General features: G+C 49.8%; 1 protein-coding gene across 2 annotated transcripts in view; it reads left to right on the forward strand.

Moving 5' to 3' along the window:
• The window catches only part of ZNF687 (zinc finger protein 687), a 36041-nt gene that overhangs the window by 3915 nt on the left and 12431 nt on the right, over positions 1-19695 (forward strand). Inside the window, exons 1-4 of one of the 2 annotated variants that reach the window (XM_083590962.1) lie at positions 6663-7079; positions 13730-15933; positions 17084-17262; positions 18952-19128. In XM_083590962.1, the coding sequence (XP_083447088.1) occupies positions 13750-15933; positions 17084-17262; positions 18952-19128 (2540 nt within the window). In that variant the 5' untranslated portion in view covers positions 6663-7079; positions 13730-13749. Of the gene's footprint in view, positions 1-6662; positions 7080-13729; positions 15934-17083; positions 17263-18951; positions 19129-19695 lie in introns of those variants that run through there. The other variant, XM_083590961.1, reaches the window with a different exon arrangement.

The following is a 19695-nucleotide window of genomic DNA, read 5'->3' on the forward strand; positions in this document are numbered from 1 at the left end:
TGAGGGGAGTCAGTGTTCCCCATTACTTGGGTGCCTCCCAGGAGCCGTGCATTCAGCGCAGTGATTTTGTGGAACTCCCTTTAGACAGGCCCTCCTCTACCCGGTGAACCTCCGGCACTAACATAAGACTTTTAAAAATTGTGGCAGGCTTTTTAATCGAACTCTGGTTTTCATAGTTTTAACTTGTTTTGGCTTCATTGCCATGAGCCTCCTGGAGACAACGGTATTCAAGCGGGATATAAATTGTCGAAATGAATAATAAATAACTGTCTAAATCGGGGTCCGTCTACCTTGTCGGACTACAACTCCCATCATGTCTGGCCCATCATAGTCAGGGATGATGAGAATTGTAGTCCCAACAACATCTGGGGACCACAGTTGAAGATCACGGATCTGAATAATCTCCAAGTGTGCCCTTCTGCACCAGGGGTGGGAAACTGCTTTTGTGCCCCTCCGCTCAGTGTTGCTGGGACTCCCAAATCCCATTAGCCTCAGCAGCCAGCATCTCCAGAGGTGAAGGAAGTCCTGCCTGGAGATGCCACTGGGATTGAGCTCATATTCTACATGCAAGGTAGTTGCTCTCCCACAGAGCTTCTCCTGAAGGTGAAGTAAGATTTTAGTTCCCAGGGTTGTGAATGAATGGCCGGCTTTCAGTTGTACTGTAGGAAGCTGCCTTACTGCAGAAGCAGACCTTTAGTCCTTCTAGCTCCTGCTGCCTACACTGGCTGGCAGTGCCTCTCCAGGGTTTCTGGCATGGATCTTGCCCAACAATGCCAGGGCTTGAACGCGGGACATTTTACCTGAGCTAAGGCCTTCCCCTCAGGAGCTTGGCCTCAAATGCCCAGGAGCAGAAATGGGCACCCCAGGTTGTCTCCTGAGTTGCATTGATCTTTAAAACAGCCTCCTCCCCTCCGAAAACTCCTCTCCACTCCCAAAATGCCAAGGGAGAGACTAATATGACAGGATGAATCCCAACAGGTTTTGTAGCTCTTTCCAGCCGATCCCCGTGCGCTGCAAAGCTCTTGCAGAATGGCTTTCCCCGCCTCTGACTCTGCCCCTTTTTGCAGCCAGGGCTGAGGTAGGCACAGCGGCCTCCTTGCCAGGCCTCCGTCCCAGGCCTTGTTTGTTGTTTTTTGTCCATTCCCCAAGCCTCGCCTGGCGTGTTGCGTCTTGCTTCGCGAGCTGAGGAGATGAAAAAAGCTGGGCTCGTCCGTCCATCGCTGCCTCCCGGGCCGGGCGATCGGTGTTGGTTGTGTGTTTAAATCCTTTTTTAAAAAAGGTGGAGGGGAGAGAGAGGAAAACCTATTTCCATTGTTGGCATGTTTACCCTTCCCTCTGGAGTAAGCTTGGTGGTAGTGTACCTGCTTGGATTGCAGAAGGACTCGGGCTCAATCCCCAAAGGCGTCTGCAGGCTGGGCTGGAAGAGACTCCCTGCTTGAAATCCTGGGGACCCACTGCCAGTCAGTGTAGACTATACTGGGCTAGGTCTGACTCAGTAAAAGGCAGCTTCATGTGTCCCTGTTTAAACAAGTCCTTTGTTCAGAACCACGAGGACTGGAAGCTTACTGGAATCTTTGGGGAAGGACAGTAGCACAGTGATGGAGCACTGGCCTTTGCTTGCAGAAGTTCCAGTCCCTGAAGGCATTTCCAAGGAGGGCTGGGGAGAGACTTCCTGCCAGAAACCCTCAAGAGCTGCTGCCAGTCAGTGTAGACACCTCTGAGCTAAGTGGGCCAATGGTCTGATGTGGTCTGAGGCAGCTGCCTGTGTGGTTTTATTGCACATGTGTAGGTAAAGGTAAAGGGACCCCTGACCATTAGGTCCAGTCGTGGCCAACTCTGGGGTTGCAGCGCTCATCTCGCTTTACTGGCCGAGGGAGCCGGCGTACAGCTTCTGGGTCATTTGGTCAGCATGACTAAGCCGCTTCTGGCAAACCAGAGCAGCGCACGGAAACGCCGTTTACCTTCCCGCTGGAGTGGTACCTATTTATCTACTTGCACTTGACATGCTTTCGAACTGCTAGGTTGGCAGGAGCAGGGACCGAGCAACGGGAGCTCACCCCGTCGCGGGGATTCGAACCACCGACCTTCTGAGCGGCAAGTCCTAGGCTTTGTGGTTTAACCCGCGTCCCGCATACGTGTAACCTGAGTGCAAACAACTGCAGCAACAGCAACGACAAAAGGGCATTAGGTCTCTGCCCATAAGGAGCTTACAGTCAGAATGAACAAGGGGGGGGGATTTTTATCGGCCTCATATAGGGAGTGAAGGAGGGGGGAAATTGGAGTCTCTGGGGAACCACTGTGGTCTGCCTTTCTCCTGGGCCTTGGGCCAGCTGCTACATACCCTTCATGCTCAGCACCAGAGCCCCACTGCGCACATGCGCCCCGCGGGAGTTGGGGCCCATGCTGTGCAGCTGTTCCTAGCAGGTGGGGGGGAAGCAACAGGCAGTGGAGGGCAGGCCACACAAAGCCTTCCCTTTCCCCAACAAACTCAAAAGGCCGAAAGGAAGCCTTGTTAGAAGCTGCCTTCTGGATATATATTGCATTCTCTGCCCCCCCTTCATTCATATATTGCATTCTAAGCCCCCCCCCCTTCATTCAGGAGAAGAATGGAAGCTAATTTGCGATGACAATGCTTCCTTTTGGGTGGGTAGTTGTCCCGCATTTAACCCAACAATGCCTGCATTTAAACTTAAAATATTTAAGAGGAGGTCCCGCTATCGGAGGCGATGGCTTGGAAGAATACCCCTTTCCTTTCACAGCCCCTGATTTTTTAGATGCTGATTTTCCTTGATAGGTCTTTAGATATCCTGCTGGAATCTCAAATGCCTGGGCCTGGTGGGTTCTTTTCTGCATTAACCCCCCCCCCCAGGTAGCGTCTGAAAAGGGAGGTGGCTAGATTTCTCTCTCTCTCTCTCTCTCTCTCTCTCTCTCTCTCTCTCTCTCACACACACACACACACACAGACAGACAGACAGACACACCCCACATGTGTGCGCACACTCTTAACATTACTTTGATTTCTTTTGTTTATTGTTGTTGGAACAGAGGTCTTGCCCCTGTGTCAGTCGCTTGCTATTAATCTAAACTTGTTCTGATTTTGCAGTGTGCTCAGAACATCCAAAAAGTGCATGTATTTGTGTGTGCATGAAAAGGTCACTGTGAATGATTGCAGCCTTTCTCAACCTGTGGGTCCCCGGATGTTGTTGAACTACAACTCCCATCACCCCTAGCTAGCAAGACCAGGGCTCAGGGATGATGGGAGTTGTAGTCCAACAACATCTGGGGACCCACAGGTTGAGAACCACTGGATTACAGGATTGTTCAGCCTTCCAAGGCAACAGGAAGAATGACCTAGCCCCGGCACCCTCCAGATGTCTTGGACTACAACTCCCACCAGCCCCCTGCTGCCTGGGACTGATGGGAGTTTTCGCCCCTAACATAGAGGCCCAGTGTGTGACATAGTGGTTAGAGTCTAGGGAACTGGGAGAGACCAGGGTTCGAACCCCCACTCAGCCACGAAACACACTGTGTGTAGCCTTGGACCAGTCATTAACTCTCAGCCCAACCTACCTCACAGGGTAGTTGTGGCGATCACTCGTGATCGAGTCAGATTGTCTTCCGTGAACACAGTTTTAGCAGTGTGTCCATAAGTGACTGTGGAGGCTAATTCTGGATCCACATGTCCTTCCACAGTGAGGACATAGGTTTCCGGGCAGGAGTTGATCACAGTGAGGGTTTGCCAAATGTGCCTTTATCTCAGCTCGTTTCACCCTTACATTTGTGCTTCTTCAAAGTCCATGACACCTAGGATCGATCACAGCTGTGTGATCTTGTACTAATTGCAGGATAAACATATTTTTTAAAAATAGATTAAGTTCTGCAGTGGGAATCAGGCCCCCTCTGGCTGTTTAATGATGAGTTAGCCTGGCTTTTTAATTTGCTGAATGATAACAGTGAGGTTTGAAGAGAATTAGTCTACTTCCAGTGCCTGGACTAGAGGTGCTTTCTGGAGATATTGAAGGAACTATAAAGGGATTTTGAAACTGGGATAAAAGCCACCAGCCCTTGTTAAAAGAGAAGATGTCTGCTCTCATTCCCTTTTGCAGTAACGCACCAGGTAGTTTGGAACAGGTGCTCTGAGCTCAGGCTTCCAAGGTAGGTTAAAAATAATGAGAATAAAAGGTTTCTTTGGCTATGTTAGAAGCAAGAGGAACAAGCAAGCGGTAGGTCCTCTGCATGGAAAAGACAGAAAAATGCTACTGGGTTGCAGAGAGAAGGCAGAACTGCTCAATGCCTTCTTTGCCGCTGTCTTTACCCAAAAGAAAATAATGCCCAACGTGGTAAAAATAAAATAAACAATGCAAAGGAGGAGGGGGAGCCCAAACTCATTTCTTTCTTTTTTTGATAGAGTTACAAGCTTGGTGGATCAGGGGGATGCTGTGGACGTAGTATATCTTGATTTCAGTAAGGCTTTTTATGAAGTCTGCCATAATATAGCTAGAAAAATGTGGGCTGGATGAGGTAACTGTTAGGTGGATTTGTAGCTGGCTAACTGAACCCAAAGAGTGCTCACAAATGGTTCCCCATCATCCTGGAAAAAAATGATGAGTGGGGTGCCACAGTGTTCTGTCCTGGGCCTGTTGGTGTTCAATGATGTCTTTATAAATGACTTGGGCAAAGGAATTGAGTGGATGTTCATCTAGTTTGCAGCTGACTCCAAACTGGGACGGGTAGCTTATGTTGCAGAAGACAGAATCTGGATTCAAAATTACTTTCATAGATTGGAGAAGTAGGCTAAAACTAGCAAAATGAATTTCAATACAGTGGACGCTCGGGTTGCGAACGTGATCCGTGCGGGAGGCACGTTCGCAACCCGCAGCACCATGTCTGCGCAAGCACGGGTTGCGATTTGGTGCTTCTGCACATGCACAACTGCCGAAACCCAGAAGTAACCCATTCTGATACTTCCGGGTTTCAGCGCGTCTGTAACCCGAAGAAACGCAACCTGAAGCGTCTGTAACCCGAGGTATGACTGTAGTGACAAATGTTAGGTCCTGCACTTAGACAGAAATAACAGCTGCACAAATATAAGATGGGGGGCAACTAGCTTGCCAGTAGTACAAATACAAAAGTTACCTTTGTGTGTGCACAGACTCGCATACCACCATCCAGGAATTGTCAGAATCTAAAGATCCAGTCCAGCTATGAATATTATTTTCACAACAACCCTGTAGGTAGGTTAAGCTGAAGGAGAGTGGCCTGAATTTCTTGGCCGTTGCCTGAGGCAGATTACTAACTTACTCTTTAAGGTTTTTTTGGGGGGGGGCATGGAGTCAGACTTTGTGTACAAGTGTCCTAGTTTTGTACAACTGTGTTCAAAACTATTAATATTACACCAGCCTTGAAAGGCAGGGCAGCCCTGATTCTTCTTTCCCACCCCCCATTCCTCACAAGGGGGCTCACTGAATTATTTTGGGGGGGGGGCGAGGTGATGTAATCTTTTTATATATATATACATTTTTATTGGTTTTTTAACATATCAGTTCCAACAGTCAAATAACATAACTTTCATCTTATACAATGTTTTAGACTTCCGTCAACACCTCCGATGATTTTCCGTTCTTTATCACTTATTCTGCATATCTTAATTTCTCTATTACTCTTAATTATCGTTAACTAATAGTTCTTCTCGTAGTCTTTCTTGCAATATTTAGAATAGCCCACCTTGCAAACCTACTAGCGTAATCTGTTCATCACAATTACTTTGCAAATAATTCATATGTTCACTCCAGTCTTCTAAGAATCTCTGGCCCCACAGGTTTCGAATCCGATGTAATCTATGACTATGCAAATGCTAGACTGGAATGCACGTATTTCACCTTTCTCAAAGGAAGGTTTCACCAGGCTGCCTCATTTTCCTCTGCTGTGTTTGGGCAACCTTTCCTAAACCCGCCTTTATTTTGGTCCTGAGGTTCAGAGGGTCTGCACCTGCCACTGGCTCAGGTCCCCCAAACACACCTCTCCTGACTGTTGCTGCTGTGTGCCCCTCCACACAGCCCAGAGGCAAAACCGGGTGTGGCAGTGGGCCTTGGCCTAAAACACTTCATTTTCTTGGAGGCCCAGTCCTGGTGGGCAAAACCACCAAATGCTTCTGAATGACTCTTGCTGCAAATCACAGGAGAGGAGATTTGCACTCGGGTCCTTGCGGGCTTGCAACCCGGTTGACCACTGCGGGAACAGGATGCTATCCTAGATGGGCTCCCTCTGGCCCGATCCAACAAGGCTATTTGTGTAGAACCTCCAGGTTCAAGGGCAGTCTATCTTAGTTTCATCGGGGCATTTGGCCGCTGTGAAAACAGGATGCTATCCTAGATAGGTCCCCTCTGGCCTGATCCAACAAGGCTATTTGTGTGGAACCTCCAGGTCCAAGGGCAGTCTATCTTAGGTTCCTCGGGGCATTTGGCCGCTGTGAAAACAGGGTGCTGGGATAGAAAGGGCCCCCTTTGGCTGGATCCAGCAACCAGGCCCTTCTGTTAACGCTAGTTGCTGACCAGGGCTTGAGGGCGGCGGCTGTGATTGCTGCCTCCCCCCTTCCTCAGTGAATTGTGCAGACCTGCAAGGCTTTTTCCTCCCTCCCTCTGCAAAGGTAGCTAAATCTATGCCAAATTTCTCGGCTTCCGGCCTGGCCGCATGGCGGGAGCCCTACCTGCTAGTTGCAGAGCGCGGCTGGCAGAGGAGGAGGGGAATGTGCCGTGGCAAAGGTAGGCCTGGCGCCTGCTCCCTTGCTCAGCTCCCATGGGAATTTGGTGCTTGTTTTGCTCGATCTCGCCCCCCCCCCCCGCCGGCATCCCTCCCATCGCAGCTGTCCCTGTCGAGCCCTGACCTCATGAGCTCACGCTGGGAAGCCGAACCCAGCGGCCTGCCCCCTTGCGCTGAGAAGCAGCCGCAGGCTCCCCTGCCCGTCGGTCGCCAGAAACCGGAGGCCCACGTCCGCCCCCTTTCCCCCCCTCTCCGTTCCTGCTTGATTCCTTTTCTCCCTCGGCTCCTCCGCCCCACTGCTCCGGGAAAACCTCCGTAAGGTTAGTGCTGCCTTTTTAACAGGTTCCTCCTGCTCTGCCACTTGACCAGAGAGGAACCACCAAACACGCCCTTTCTCTCTTCCCCCTCCTCACCGCCAATTCCCAGGTGCTCCTTGGGAGCTTCGCAGGGTGGGGAACGCCAAGCAGATCTTCCCATTACTCTCCCCCACCAGCCTCTGGTGGGGCGGAGGAGTATCTGCCCCACATACTCCTTAGGGCCTTTCTTGCTTTTCCCCCTATTGCAGCGAGAAGTTTTTAGTGCTGCTTAACGTTGCCTGGCCCGGTGTTGTGTCCGTGTGCTGATGAAACCTGAGTGTGCATTGGAAACTAGACCTAAATAGAGACCTCCTTCCAGCCGGCATCCTGTTTGAAACAGCGACTGCAGTGCATTCAAAGCACCCTTTGCAAACTACAGTTCCCAGGCTTCTTTGGGCGAAGCCATGTGCTTCAAGTGACCTGTAAATGTGTGGTGGATGCACAGCCAGGGACCACTCCCCTACACTTAAAAAACCCATAGGTGTGGCTTCAGGCAGGCCGTCCTCTGCTTCTTTCTAGAATCTGGTTTTTTGAGGTACAGTCATAGCTTGGGTTACAGACGCTTTGGGTTGCGTGATTTCGGGTTGCGCACCATGCCGAACCCAGAAGTACTGGAACAGGTTACTTCCGGGTTTTGGCACATGCGCAGAAGCGCCAACCCGCACATGTGCAGACGGGGCGCTGCGGGTTGCGAACTTGTTTCCCACACTGATTGCAACCCGAGCGTCCACTGTATACTGTTACTAAACATGGGGGCTCCATTTTGCTATACTGCCTGCTGATAGGTCTGCTCTCGCCCCCAAGTTCAGACTTAATTCTTCTTTTTTTAAAAGGTGCCATTTTGAAAAGGAGCACTGTCCGGCGCTTAAGGTGTGTTCAGTGCTTTTGGGAAGGTAAGACTGATAACCCACAAGCTAGATGCTTAGAGATGGATATTTGGGGGCAATGATAAGGTCCAGGCCTCTCCCCAGGACTATATCATCGGAGAACTAGGGTGGTAGAGAACAAATGTTCGCCCAAGTTTAAATTTCTCTTTTTAGACCCGCACCTTGTACTGACATGCTCACTTTTCACCAAGGGTTTGCGAAGAACCATTGGCTCATGAACCGCCCCTCTTTACCTGGCGTCTTCAACGTGGCATAATCTCTAGGGATCTGTACCACGTTACTTTATTTAATTTATTAATTCAGTTTCTATACCACCCTTCATCCTAGGATCACAGGGCGGTTTACAATAGAAAAACACAAAAATACATAACGCAGTAACAAACAAAAACAATACACCCCCCTCCCTAGTTAAAAAGGCCATAGATTTTTTTTAAATTAAATTTCTATACCATACTTTTCTGACGGTGCAGGATGCATGGCCTTTAGCTGTACTGAGTTGTGTGTTGTTGGTGGGGACACAATTTATGTTTTTCTTTTGCGAGTGCTGGCTGGCAGTTCTAGGTTGGGGTATGTCAGAAAGGGATCTTGGAGGGGGAGATTTATGATGTGCTGCTCTTTATAACTCATCTCCCTCTCGCTTCTCTCAAAGACCCCATCAAATGCTGGATATTCAAACGTTACCTTTAGCCCTGCATCATAGAATTGTTGGGTTGGGAGGGACAGAGAGGGCGTCATTATCATCAAGCAGTCTTCGTGTTTGTGTGAATCTTGAACCTTCTTGCATTTTTTTTTTTTAATGACAGCATCAGGGTCAGCTAGGGTTGCCTCCTTTTATTTCCCCCTTCCTGGCAGAGTTACAGCTATGTAACAGAAATTCACCATGAGCGGCTTTTCCCAATGCAGAAGAGTTGCAAAGAGGGGTGAGCTTCACCTGTTGGATTGTCTCCCTAGGGATGCTCACATTCAGTGAGTGTGCCTGCATACCAAGGAGTTGACCGGCATACTCGTACAGTGATTCGCATGCAATGCTCTGTAAGTCGAAATAATTTTTTTTAAAAAATTGTCCAGTAGCACCATAGAGACCAACTAAGTTTGTTCTGGGTACAGCCATACCTCTTGTTACGTTTGCTTCATGATACGTTTTTTTCAGGTTGCGTCCTGCGGCAACCCAGAAGTACCGGAAAGGGTTACTTCCGTGTTTCGCCACTTGCACATGCACAGACGCACAAAATGACGTCATGCGCAGAAGCGACAAATCGTGACCCGTGCGTGCGCAGACACGGGTTGCGTTCCTTTCAGGTTGCGAACGGGGCTCCGGAACGGAGCCACTATATAATATTCACTATATATATTCGCAACCACTATATAAGCTTTCGTGTGCATGTGTAGCTGTGCACGCAGTAAGCGCATGCAAAGACTTGTCCCTGTGTTCGGTGTCATGTGTGAACAAACCTGTGTCACAGAGCTGGGGGGAGACTACCCTCATGCTCAGTAAAACAGGTTGCCTGGAAGTGCCCCCAAATCACCCCTGGCCTATTTCTCAGGCAGCAAAACATTTTGTTTAAAAGAAGGGCTTGCTTTAAAACCATTTAGACAGGCTGAAATAGCGGAGGGTGGCCAGGGAGCGGGAGGGCGGCCATCTTTTTTCCCTTCAGCCTTCTTCCCCTCGACACTTTTAACAGCAGCCTGACTTGCTGCAACGTAACCCACTGAAGAAGCCTTTCCTCCCCCATTTCTGCCCAGAGGAAGCTTCCCCTGCCATGCCGGCGGCAAGCCAACGCGAGGGGAGAGGCTTCCTACTCCGGGGCCTGGTCTGGGCCTTGCCCTAGGCCTCCCGGCCCCTTTCATTGTGAGCCACGCTCTCCTGGCCTGGGACAACAGGAGACGCGGCCGTCCGCCTCTTGTGAAAGCCTTTCCCTCCCCTTCCTTCTCCCCCTCAGAAGCTGATCCCTTCGTGTCACGTAGTTGTTGGCAAAGCAGCCGCTTCAGTTGGCCTCCATGACAGACGGGTCTGGGGGGCCCAGGAGGCCATTTCCCCAGTTCATGCCCAGGGAAAGCTTTGTCTGACAGAAAAATTGAGCCTATATCTCCTCTCCCTTCAGAAGTAAAACATACGTGCAGGAAAATCTCTCTTGTCAGTCAGGAAAAGAAAAGGAAAAGCTGTCTCCCCCCCACCACCTTTTCTCTCTCTTCAAAACAGCCGTTTCTTGAAATGACCCCTCAAATTGGAGAAAACCAGAAACTAAAATAAAATTTTAAAAAAGGGCTTCAGCAAAAATGCCACCTCTCTGGCCACCTGGCTTGAGAAAGATTTCCTCAGTGTCTTAGTCGCTGAAGCACGGAACAGAAGAGGTTTTTTTTAAAAAAATAATATTTATTGGCTTGTTTATTCGCCGAAGCAATATCTCGGTCCCCACCAAAGCGTGAAGCAAAATAGGCTTTTGTGATTCATTTCTTTGTTGGCTTGCTTTTTTGCCGAGGTTGCTATCAGGTTGAGCAAACCCGTCTCCATCTTGAATTCCTGGCTTTTTTCTCCGAGGTTTCTGTCTGTGGTTTTTGTCAGCAACCGTATCTTGCTTCAATAACACATCTTCAGGCGTGGGGGAGCCAAGGACTTGGGAGACGGGGGTTCAAATCCCCATTTGGCTATGGCCAAGTTGCCATCTCTACCTCCCAGGATTGTTGTACGATTTAAAAAAGGAGTGGGCAACCGTGTGCACCACCTCCAGAGGAAAGGTGGCATAGAAATGTAAATGCAAAAATAAACAAGTCCTTGTTCACTCCATAACACAGACCTTGCCAGCCCCTCAGGGCCTGCCCCATTCATTCCCTTTGAAAGCAAAATACTCTCCCTCTTGAAAGCAGAACCGTTGTCACGTCACCAGAGTTAATGGTTTACTGTGGAAGCTGAGATCTATTCTTTGCTCTTCCCTAGCCGGTGGGAGCAGCAACAAGTTTAAACCGGCCATCATGCCATGTTTTGCCCCAAATAAGCCACATTTGGTAAGCCATAATAAGCAAACCAAGGGACGCGGGTGGCGCTGTGGGTTAAACCACAGAACCTAGGACTTGCTGATCAGAAGGTCGGCGGTTCGAATCCCCGCGATGGGGTGAGCTCTTGTTGCTCGGTCCCTGCTCCTGCCAACCTAGCAGTTTGAAAGCACGTCAAAGTGCAAGTAGATAAATAGGTATTGCTCCAGCGGGAAGGTAAATGGCGTTTACATGCGCTGCTCTGGTTTGCCAGAAGCGGCATAGTCCTGCTGGCCACATGACCCAGAAGCTGTATGCCGGCTCTCTCGGCCAGGAAAGCGAGATGAGTGCTGCAACCCCAGAGTCAGCAACGACTGGACCTAATGGTCAGGGGTCCCTTTACCTTAATAAGCAATAAAATACCTTAATAAGCAATAAAAACCGCTTCACATCACGGTTTGTTTTGAATGAAGCAAACCATGGCACGCATTACGCGTGAGTTCTGCCTCTGAAACTTGCCCGCTTGCCATTTTTTTAAATGTGTGCGTCTTTCCACACGCCGAAAGGTTCATGTCCAAGCGCGCAGCTTTTTCCTTTTAATTAGTTTTAGTTTCTTCAATGCCACACTCAAGGATGTCCCTGCACAAGGGTGACTTTTGCCAAACTTGATAACAGCCACATGAGACAGGACAGGCGTCACTGTGACTTGGCTCAACGGAACATGCGCAGATAATAAGAAAGCAGATTTCGTGTTTCTTTGCGTAGGAAGTTTGAAAGCTGGGAGTACCTGAAGCTCAGTGATTTTTGCTTATCTGCCTGTTGTACTTTTTGTAATTAATATATCCTGCATAGTTACTGAAAACAGGCAGCTCAGAGCCATTTATGTGGTTCTTCCGGCGGTATCCCATCCAGGCCTAAACCGATGCATACTTAGCTATTTCTTATTACATCTACTACTGTTATTATTTATTACATTTATCAGTTGTTTTATGCAAAGAAAAATTCTCAAAACGACTTGACCAAGATAAAATGCAACCCATAAAAGCATTTTAAAACCAGAAAATTTAAAATCAGTGGGCAAAATACATAAAACGCTCAAACAGTGGCATATTAATGGCAAGTTCTACCTTACCCTACTATAGGAGGCAATTTAATTACAGCTTAGAGTAGGCGGTGCATTTTGGAGTAACCAGAACATTCACTGGGTTGTCCCAAAACTTCTTAATTTTTTTATAAAAAAACAGCTCTTCAGCCAGAAAAAACTTACTATAGTAGTTTACAAATCACTAAAAACAACAACCACACAACAATGTGAAGACAGTCCCTCCCTCAGGCTCACAGTCTGAAAAAAGTCACAGCACAAAAGGAAAAGTGGATTGGGTGGGAGGAGGAAATAAGCTCAGGCGCAAGTTTAGTTACAAGTCATTATAGTGACCAACTGGGATGGAAAAAGTTAAAGGGGAAGAGGCGCCAAATGTTGCTGAGCCAATGGAGTGACTCAGTGTCCCCATCTAGCTAGCATTGTGTGTTTCCCAGGACCATACTTGCCTGGGAACTGGCCACTTCATGTGTTCGGGTGGGTTACAAAGTGGTGGGGAATGTTTAAATTGTCCCATTTTGTGTATGGGGAGCCTTGTCATAGGTAAAGATGTAAAGACCTTGCCGGCGGGGTGGGGTACACATTTGAATGGAGGATTTCCCCCCAAGCCTTTTTCCTTTTGGAGAAATTGATATTCTTTCGGCTTATGGAATATTTTCTTTTAGAGCAGTGTTTCCCAAACATGGGTCTCCAGCTGTTTTTGGACTACAGCTCCCATCATCCCTAGCTAGCAGGACCAGTGGTCAGGGATTATAGGAATTGTAGGCCATAATATTGAAATGGCTGCATAGGTGAAGTTGTGGGATGTAGACCTAAAGTTTGCAGCGTATTATACGCTGAAAGAAAACTACATGAAAATGTACGGATGGTATTTAACTCCTAGTAGATTGGCAAAAATGAATAAATCAAAATCAAACACATGCTAGAAATGTAAAGAAAAAGAAGGTACTTCCTACCATATGTGGTGTTACTATAAGAAAGTAAAAGCTTTATGGGGAATTATTTATAAGGAATTGGAGAAAATGTTTTAAGATCTTTTTAAAAAAAAAAAAAAATAATCAACCAGAAGTTTTTCTTCTAGGGGTTCTAGATACTGAGATCCCAAAAGACCAAAAAAAATTGTTTATGTATGCTACAACTGCAGCTAGAATGGTTTTTGCCCAGAGATGGAAAGAAGATGTAGTAGCAATCAAGGAAGAGTGGCTAATTAAATTAATGGATTATGCCGAAATGGTAAGATCAATGGGTGTAATTAGAAACCAAGAAGAAGAAGAAGATTTTAAAGATTGGAGGAAATTTGTGGAATATTTGAAAAACACATGTATGCAAAGAAGCTCATTAGCAGGGTTAATATAAAACAAGCAGTTAAATATTTTTTTAAGAGGAACTAAATAATAACTTAAAGATGGAGTAATGTGGAAAATGCAGTATGAAAACTTAAAGTAAAAAGAAACCACAAAAAGGGGGGAGAAGTCAATTATATGTGTATTATAAATATATATATTTTTAAAGGAATTGTAGTTCAAAAACAGCTGGAGACCCAAGTTTGGAAAATATTGTTTTAGACAATACTACTGAGCTAGATAGTCTATGAACATGAGAGCTACCTGTCTTTCTATGAAAGGGCAACTGTTTTCCTTTCCCTCCTTGCCTTCCAGAGCTTTCTGAATCCTTCGCCATGGGCGACATGAAAACCCCAGACTTTGACGACCTCCTGGCGGCTTTTGACATTCCCGACATCGACACCAACGAGGCCATCCACGAGGAGGCGGAGGCACACATCAAGCCCATCCCTGTGGAGGCGGTGGTCCCCGAACACGTCCTCCCTCATGCCGACATCACCACGGTCAGCGTCATAGTGAAGAACACCGTCTGCCCCGAGCAGCTGGAGCCCGTGGACGGACGCGTCAAAGACAGCCACGTCGTCGGGCCGCGCCTGCTGCAGAACGGCTTCTCTGCCCCCGAGGCGCTCCATTCCTCCCCCACGCGCCCCACAGAAGGGGTGTCCACCACCAACGGAGAGTGTTGGACCCCCAAAGAAAAGGGGGCCAAAAGCCTGGACATCTTTTCCCACTTCAGCCCCGACCCTCCTGAGGACAGTGAGGCTAACCTCATTGACCAGCCGCGAGAATGCAAGCCCAAGGAGAAGGGGCCCCTCTCCCCGCCCCACGTGCTTCCTTCGGTCCCCCCGCTGGCCTGCCACGAGCTGTCGGCAGGGGAGGCCGCAGGGCCCCTCCCTCCAACATTCCCACAGTCCTTTGAAGGATGCCCAGCCGGTGGAGGTGTGGGTCTCCCTCCAACCCCTGCTGCTCCCCCGGTGCCCCCAGCCATCAAACAGGAGTCCGATTGCGAGACGCCCTGCCAGGGGGCCAGTCCACTGGGCCGCCCGAAGCCCAGTTCTATTTGCTACCCTACAGACGGTTCCCCCATAGCACCCTGGCCGGGCTCAGACGCAAACCTCTGCGTCGGCTCCCACGGCACCCCAGAGGTCAAGCACTCTCCCTCCAGCCCCAGGGACTCACTCTTCAAAAGCTCTCCACCGGAGGCAGAAGCAAGCCCCGGGCCCTCCACCTCCCCAAAACATTCCAGCGTCGGGACCCTGAAGGAGGAGCCCATCGAGAAGCCTGTGCAGTGCCTGCCGGATGCGTCCAGCGAGGAAGAGGACGAGGACGAGAGTGCTGGTTCCCCCTCGTCCAATTCTTCGCGGCCCCTGAAAGTGAGGATCAAGACCATCAAGACTCCCACCGGAAGCATCACAAGGACGGTCACCAGGGTCTCCTCCGACACGGAGCCGGGAGCCGCCAAGCCGCCTTCGGACCACGACTCGCAAGAGGCCACTCCCGCCGAGGACGCCGTGCCCCCCGCCTCTGCGGAAAAGGAAGAAGGGGCTGCGGGGCCTCCCAGCCCCAAAACGGTGGCCGCCAGCCCCGCGAAGGTTGTGGAGGGGCCCAAAGTGGTCAGCGTGCAGCTGGGGGACGGGACCAAGATCAAAGGGACGGTGCTGCCCGTCTCCACCATCCAGAACGCCAGCAGCGCCATGCTGATGGCCGCCAGCGTGGCCCAGCAGAAGGCAGTGGTGCTGCCCAGCAAGGCCATGGCCAAGAACATCGTCAGCCTGGTGCCGCAGGCCCTCCCCAAGGCTGGCGTGGTGGCGGCAGCGGCCCAGGCGGGCGGCGCCAGCCAGAAGGTCAACGGCACCACGGTGGTGGTGATGCAGCAGTCGCAGAAGTCCTCGCCCACCGTGGCCGGCACGGTCATCTCCCGCAGCCAGTCCAGCCTGGTGGAGGCCTTCAACAAGATCCTGAACAGCAAGAACCTGCTGCCCATGTACAAGCCCAACCTGGCGCCCCCGGCGGACTCCAGCCTGACCCTCCCGCCGCTCGGGTACCGGTGCCTGGAGTGCGGAGACGCCTTCGCCCTGGAGAAGAGCCTGGCGCGGCACTACGACCGGCGCAGCATGCGCATCGAGGTGACCTGCAACCACTGCACCAAGCGCCTGGTCTTCTTCAACAAGTGCAGCCTGCTCCTCCACGCCCGCGAGCACAAGGACAAGGGCCTGGTCATGCAGTGCTCCCACCTGGTCATGCGGCCCATCGCGCTGGACCAGATGATCGGGCAGCCCGACATCACCCCGCTGGTCTCCCTGGCCTCCCTGAACGCCAGCAAGGCCGCGGCGGCCACCGTCGCCCAGGAAGGCACGGCCAGCGGGGCGGCCACACACGACCCCCCCGTCCTCCCCTTGAACGGCAGCGCCGAGCAGGCCACCACCAACTCCTGCCAGTGCCTGGAGTGCAAGGAGCCCTGCAAGGACAAAGCCGGCCTCGCAGCACACTTCCAGCAAGCCACAGCCTCCGCCTCCACGGTGAGGGCGCTCGGAACGCCGTCAGGGTGGTATTCTGTTACTATTATTGGCATTCCATAGAATGATAGGAGTTGGAGGGACCCTGAGAGTCATCTAGTCCAACCCCTTGCAATGTCGGAATCACAGCTAAAGCATCCATGACAGATGGCCACCCACCCTCACACCCTCAGCTTCAAAACCTGCAAGGAAGGAGAGTCCACAGCCTTCCAAGGGAGACCTTTGCACTGTCAAACAGCTGTCACTGTCAGAAAGTTCTTCCTAATTTTTAGTCAGAATCTCCTTTCTTGCAACTTGAAGCCATTGGTTTGAGTTCTGCCCCTCAGAGCAGGAGAAAACAAGCTTGCTCCATCTTCCGTGTAATAGCCCTTGTGACATTTATGTGTTGCATTTTATAATAATAATAATAATAATAATTATTATTATTATTATTATTATTATTATTATTATTTATTATTTATACCCCACCCATCTGGCTGGGTTTCCCCAGCCATTCTGGGCGGCTTCCAACATAATATTAAAATACAATAACCTATTAAACATATTAAACATTAAACGCTTCCCTAAATAGGGCTGTCTTCAGTTGTCTTTTAAAAGTAAAACAGTTGTTTATTGTCTTGACATCTGGTGGGAGGGCGTTCCACAGGGCAGGTGCCACCACTGAGAAGGCCCTCTGCCTGGTTCCCTGTATCTTGGCTTCTCGCAGCGAGGGAACCGCCAGAAGGCCCTCGGCGCTGGACCTCAGTGTCCGGGCAGAACGATGGGGGTGGATCCACTTTTTCCGCCAAGGAGCTCAAGATGCTGTATGTGGGTTCTCTCCCCCCCACCATCTTGTCCTCACAACAACCCCGGGAGGTAGGTCAGGTTGAGACTCTTCCCCCCCACTTCAGCTGTGTATTGTCCTCACTTACTGGAAGTGGCTCTGCAGGGTTTGGGGCAGAGGGCAATCCTAGACCCACCTGGAGGCAACAAGGATTGAACAGGTGATTTGGCACCCAGCTGCCATTATTTCCTTGGCAAAGCCCTGATTCCAGGACACAGTTTCTGCAGTTCCTTGCCAGTGGCAGAATTAGCATTCGTTAACACCTTCCTTCCCTCCCCCTGCCTGCCTTATCCAACGTAAATTAACCGTTCTTTTTGCTCCTTCCCAAAGGTGTGCAACGCCTGCCCCATGATTATGCCCAACCGGTGCAGCTTCGGCGCCCACCAGCGCATGCACAAGAACCGCCCGCCTCACGTCTGCCCCGAGTGCGGGGGGAACTTCCTCTTGGCCAACTTTGAGGCCCACCTGAAGGAGGCCTGCCTCCATTTCTCCCGGAGGATAGGCTACAGGTAGGGCTGTCTTGAGTGTGAGTGGAAACCCGAAAGGCAGACTCCCCCCCCCTTTTTTTTAGCACTGTCGCCCAGTATGGATAAAGTTAATTCCTGTTTTAATGATTCGGCCGCTGAAGCAGGAATCTGAACTCGGGACCAAGCTCAGAGCCCTTTTCCCCCTCACCCCTGATTTCAGGGCATCCATGGAGTGGAGGCCAAAATGGTGATGTGAGAATTAAGCAAGCTTTGCTGTAGCTCCCGCTTCCCATTTTTGATCATTGTATGTTCCATGTCTGGGTGGCGTTGGAGCCTAAGATGCTGGCGCGATATCCCTTACTTATTTATTCATGCTTTTCTTCCATCATGGAACCTGGTGACACTGTACATATGGTTCCCAAGTGGCCACCAGTTATTATTATTATTACAGTGGTACCTCAGTTTACAAACAGTCCTGTTTAAGAACTATTCGGTATACAAACTCCGCAAAGTAGTGTTCCGGTTTGTGAACTTTACCACAGCTTATGAAGGGAATCTGAACGGTGGAAGGGCACCAGCAGTGGGAGCCCTCATTAGGGGAAAGCGCACCTCAGTTTAAGAACGGATTCGGTTTAAGAACGGACTTCTGGATTCGGTTTAAGAATGGACTTCCGGAACGGATTAAGTTCGTAAACCGAGGTACCACTGTATTATCATCCATTTCCATTCACTTACCAGGCCCAGGCCTCACCTGCCTTCAGATCATCTCCACTCAGTACCCCCTGGCCCTTCTGTCTTTTTGCCAAGGGGGAGCAGGAAGGCTGAGCCGTCTATTCTGCTCAGGACCTGGCAGGATGGGCCTTTTCCCTTTCTCCAACATCCAGGTAGAACTCAGGAAGTGGGGCTCAGCTGCCACCACACCATATTTCCCAGTTTAAGGCCTTGGAAGTGGTTGTTTTCTTAAGAACTTTTTCCTGCCGCAAGAGCCTGGAGAAGGTTGTGAGAACCTTTGATACTGTTTGGATGGCTTTTCCAGCCAGTCCTTAACTTGGGATGCCAACCTTTACTGTCAAATGGAATGGCCCTGCTTCCCCCCCTCCAAAACGTCCTCTGGTCATTTCCACCAAGTAAGGAAGGCAGGGAACTCCCAAGGAGAGGTCCTTCTCAGTCAGCCTCCCCAGAGAGGCTCAGGGGCCCCTTTCTGTGTGGTCTTGTCAGCAAAAAATGAATACCTTTTCCGTCACTCTGTGTGTGTGTGTGTGTGTGTGTGTGTGTGTGTGTGTGTGTGTCTGTGTGTGTCTTGAAACCAGGCTGCCCCCTCTTATTGCTAGTAAGATTTTCCTTTGGGGTCTTTCCAATGCAGAGCAGACCCATTGTCGTTAATGGAGGTTGTTAATTACTATTCTATTTATAGACTACGTTTTCTACAGATTTGGTACCCAAAGCTGTTCCAAACATAGTAACAGCCCAAAAGTAGTAATACGTTAACCGTAATGTTTAATCAAAATGGATATAATTTGGCACGCATAAATAACAATGTCTTAGATTTATTCATTTCAGTGGGTCTTCTCTGAGCATGGGCTGCAACCTTTTACGCCTTTATTGTTGATTTTAATTATCATGTGTTGCAGTTTTGATCAATGTTTTGTTTCGGTAAGCTGCCCAGGGACTGTTTTAGTGATGGGCAGCTAGGTGTATTGATCAGTAAGACTTCCCAGTTCTCGTTCTCAGGTGCCCAAGCTGCTCAGTCGTCTTTGGCGGAGTGAATTCCATCAAGTCCCACATCCAGACGTCTCACTGCGAGGTTTTCCACAAGTGCCCCATCTGCCCCATGGCGTTCAAGTCAGCACCCAGCGCTCATGCCCATATTTACACCCAGCACCCAGGCTTCAGCAACCAGCAGTCCAAGTGAGACGGCGTGTGTGTGTGTGTGGGTGGGTGGGTTGTGTCCAGTGCTAGCGCTACTCAGAGCTGACCCACTGAAATTAATGGGCACGACTACTGTGAGTGGGACATAGTTGGCCACAACCCTGTGTGTCTGTCAAATGACTAGAGCGGAAGGAGGGCTTGATCATGGGGAGGGAGCCTTTGGGCCTCCAGATGATGGACTTTTAACCCCCATCATCTTCACAAGAAGATGTAAAAAGACCCCTGCTGGATCAGGCCAGAAAGGGGCCCATCTAGTCCAGCATCGTGTCCTCAGCGTGGCCAACCAGATGCCCTAATTGGAAGCCCAGAAGCAGGACCCAAGCACAGCAGCAGTTGGTGTTCAGAAGCATTAATTTAATTTAATTTAATTTAATTTAATTTAATTTATTAAATTTGTTAGTCGCGTTATCTTGCCCAAGGCAACCCAAAGTGACTTACAACCAAACAACCATAGAGGCAGGGCAGAGACACCATGTCTGTTTCATTATTATTATTGTTGTTGTTGTTGTTATTAATTAAATTTATATACCTCCTTTCATCTGAAGA

Source organism: Podarcis filfolensis (assembly GCF_964270895.1).
Source record: "Podarcis filfolensis genome assembly, chromosome: 16".
Lineage (NCBI taxonomy): Eukaryota > Metazoa > Chordata > Lepidosauria > Squamata > Lacertidae > Podarcis > Podarcis filfolensis.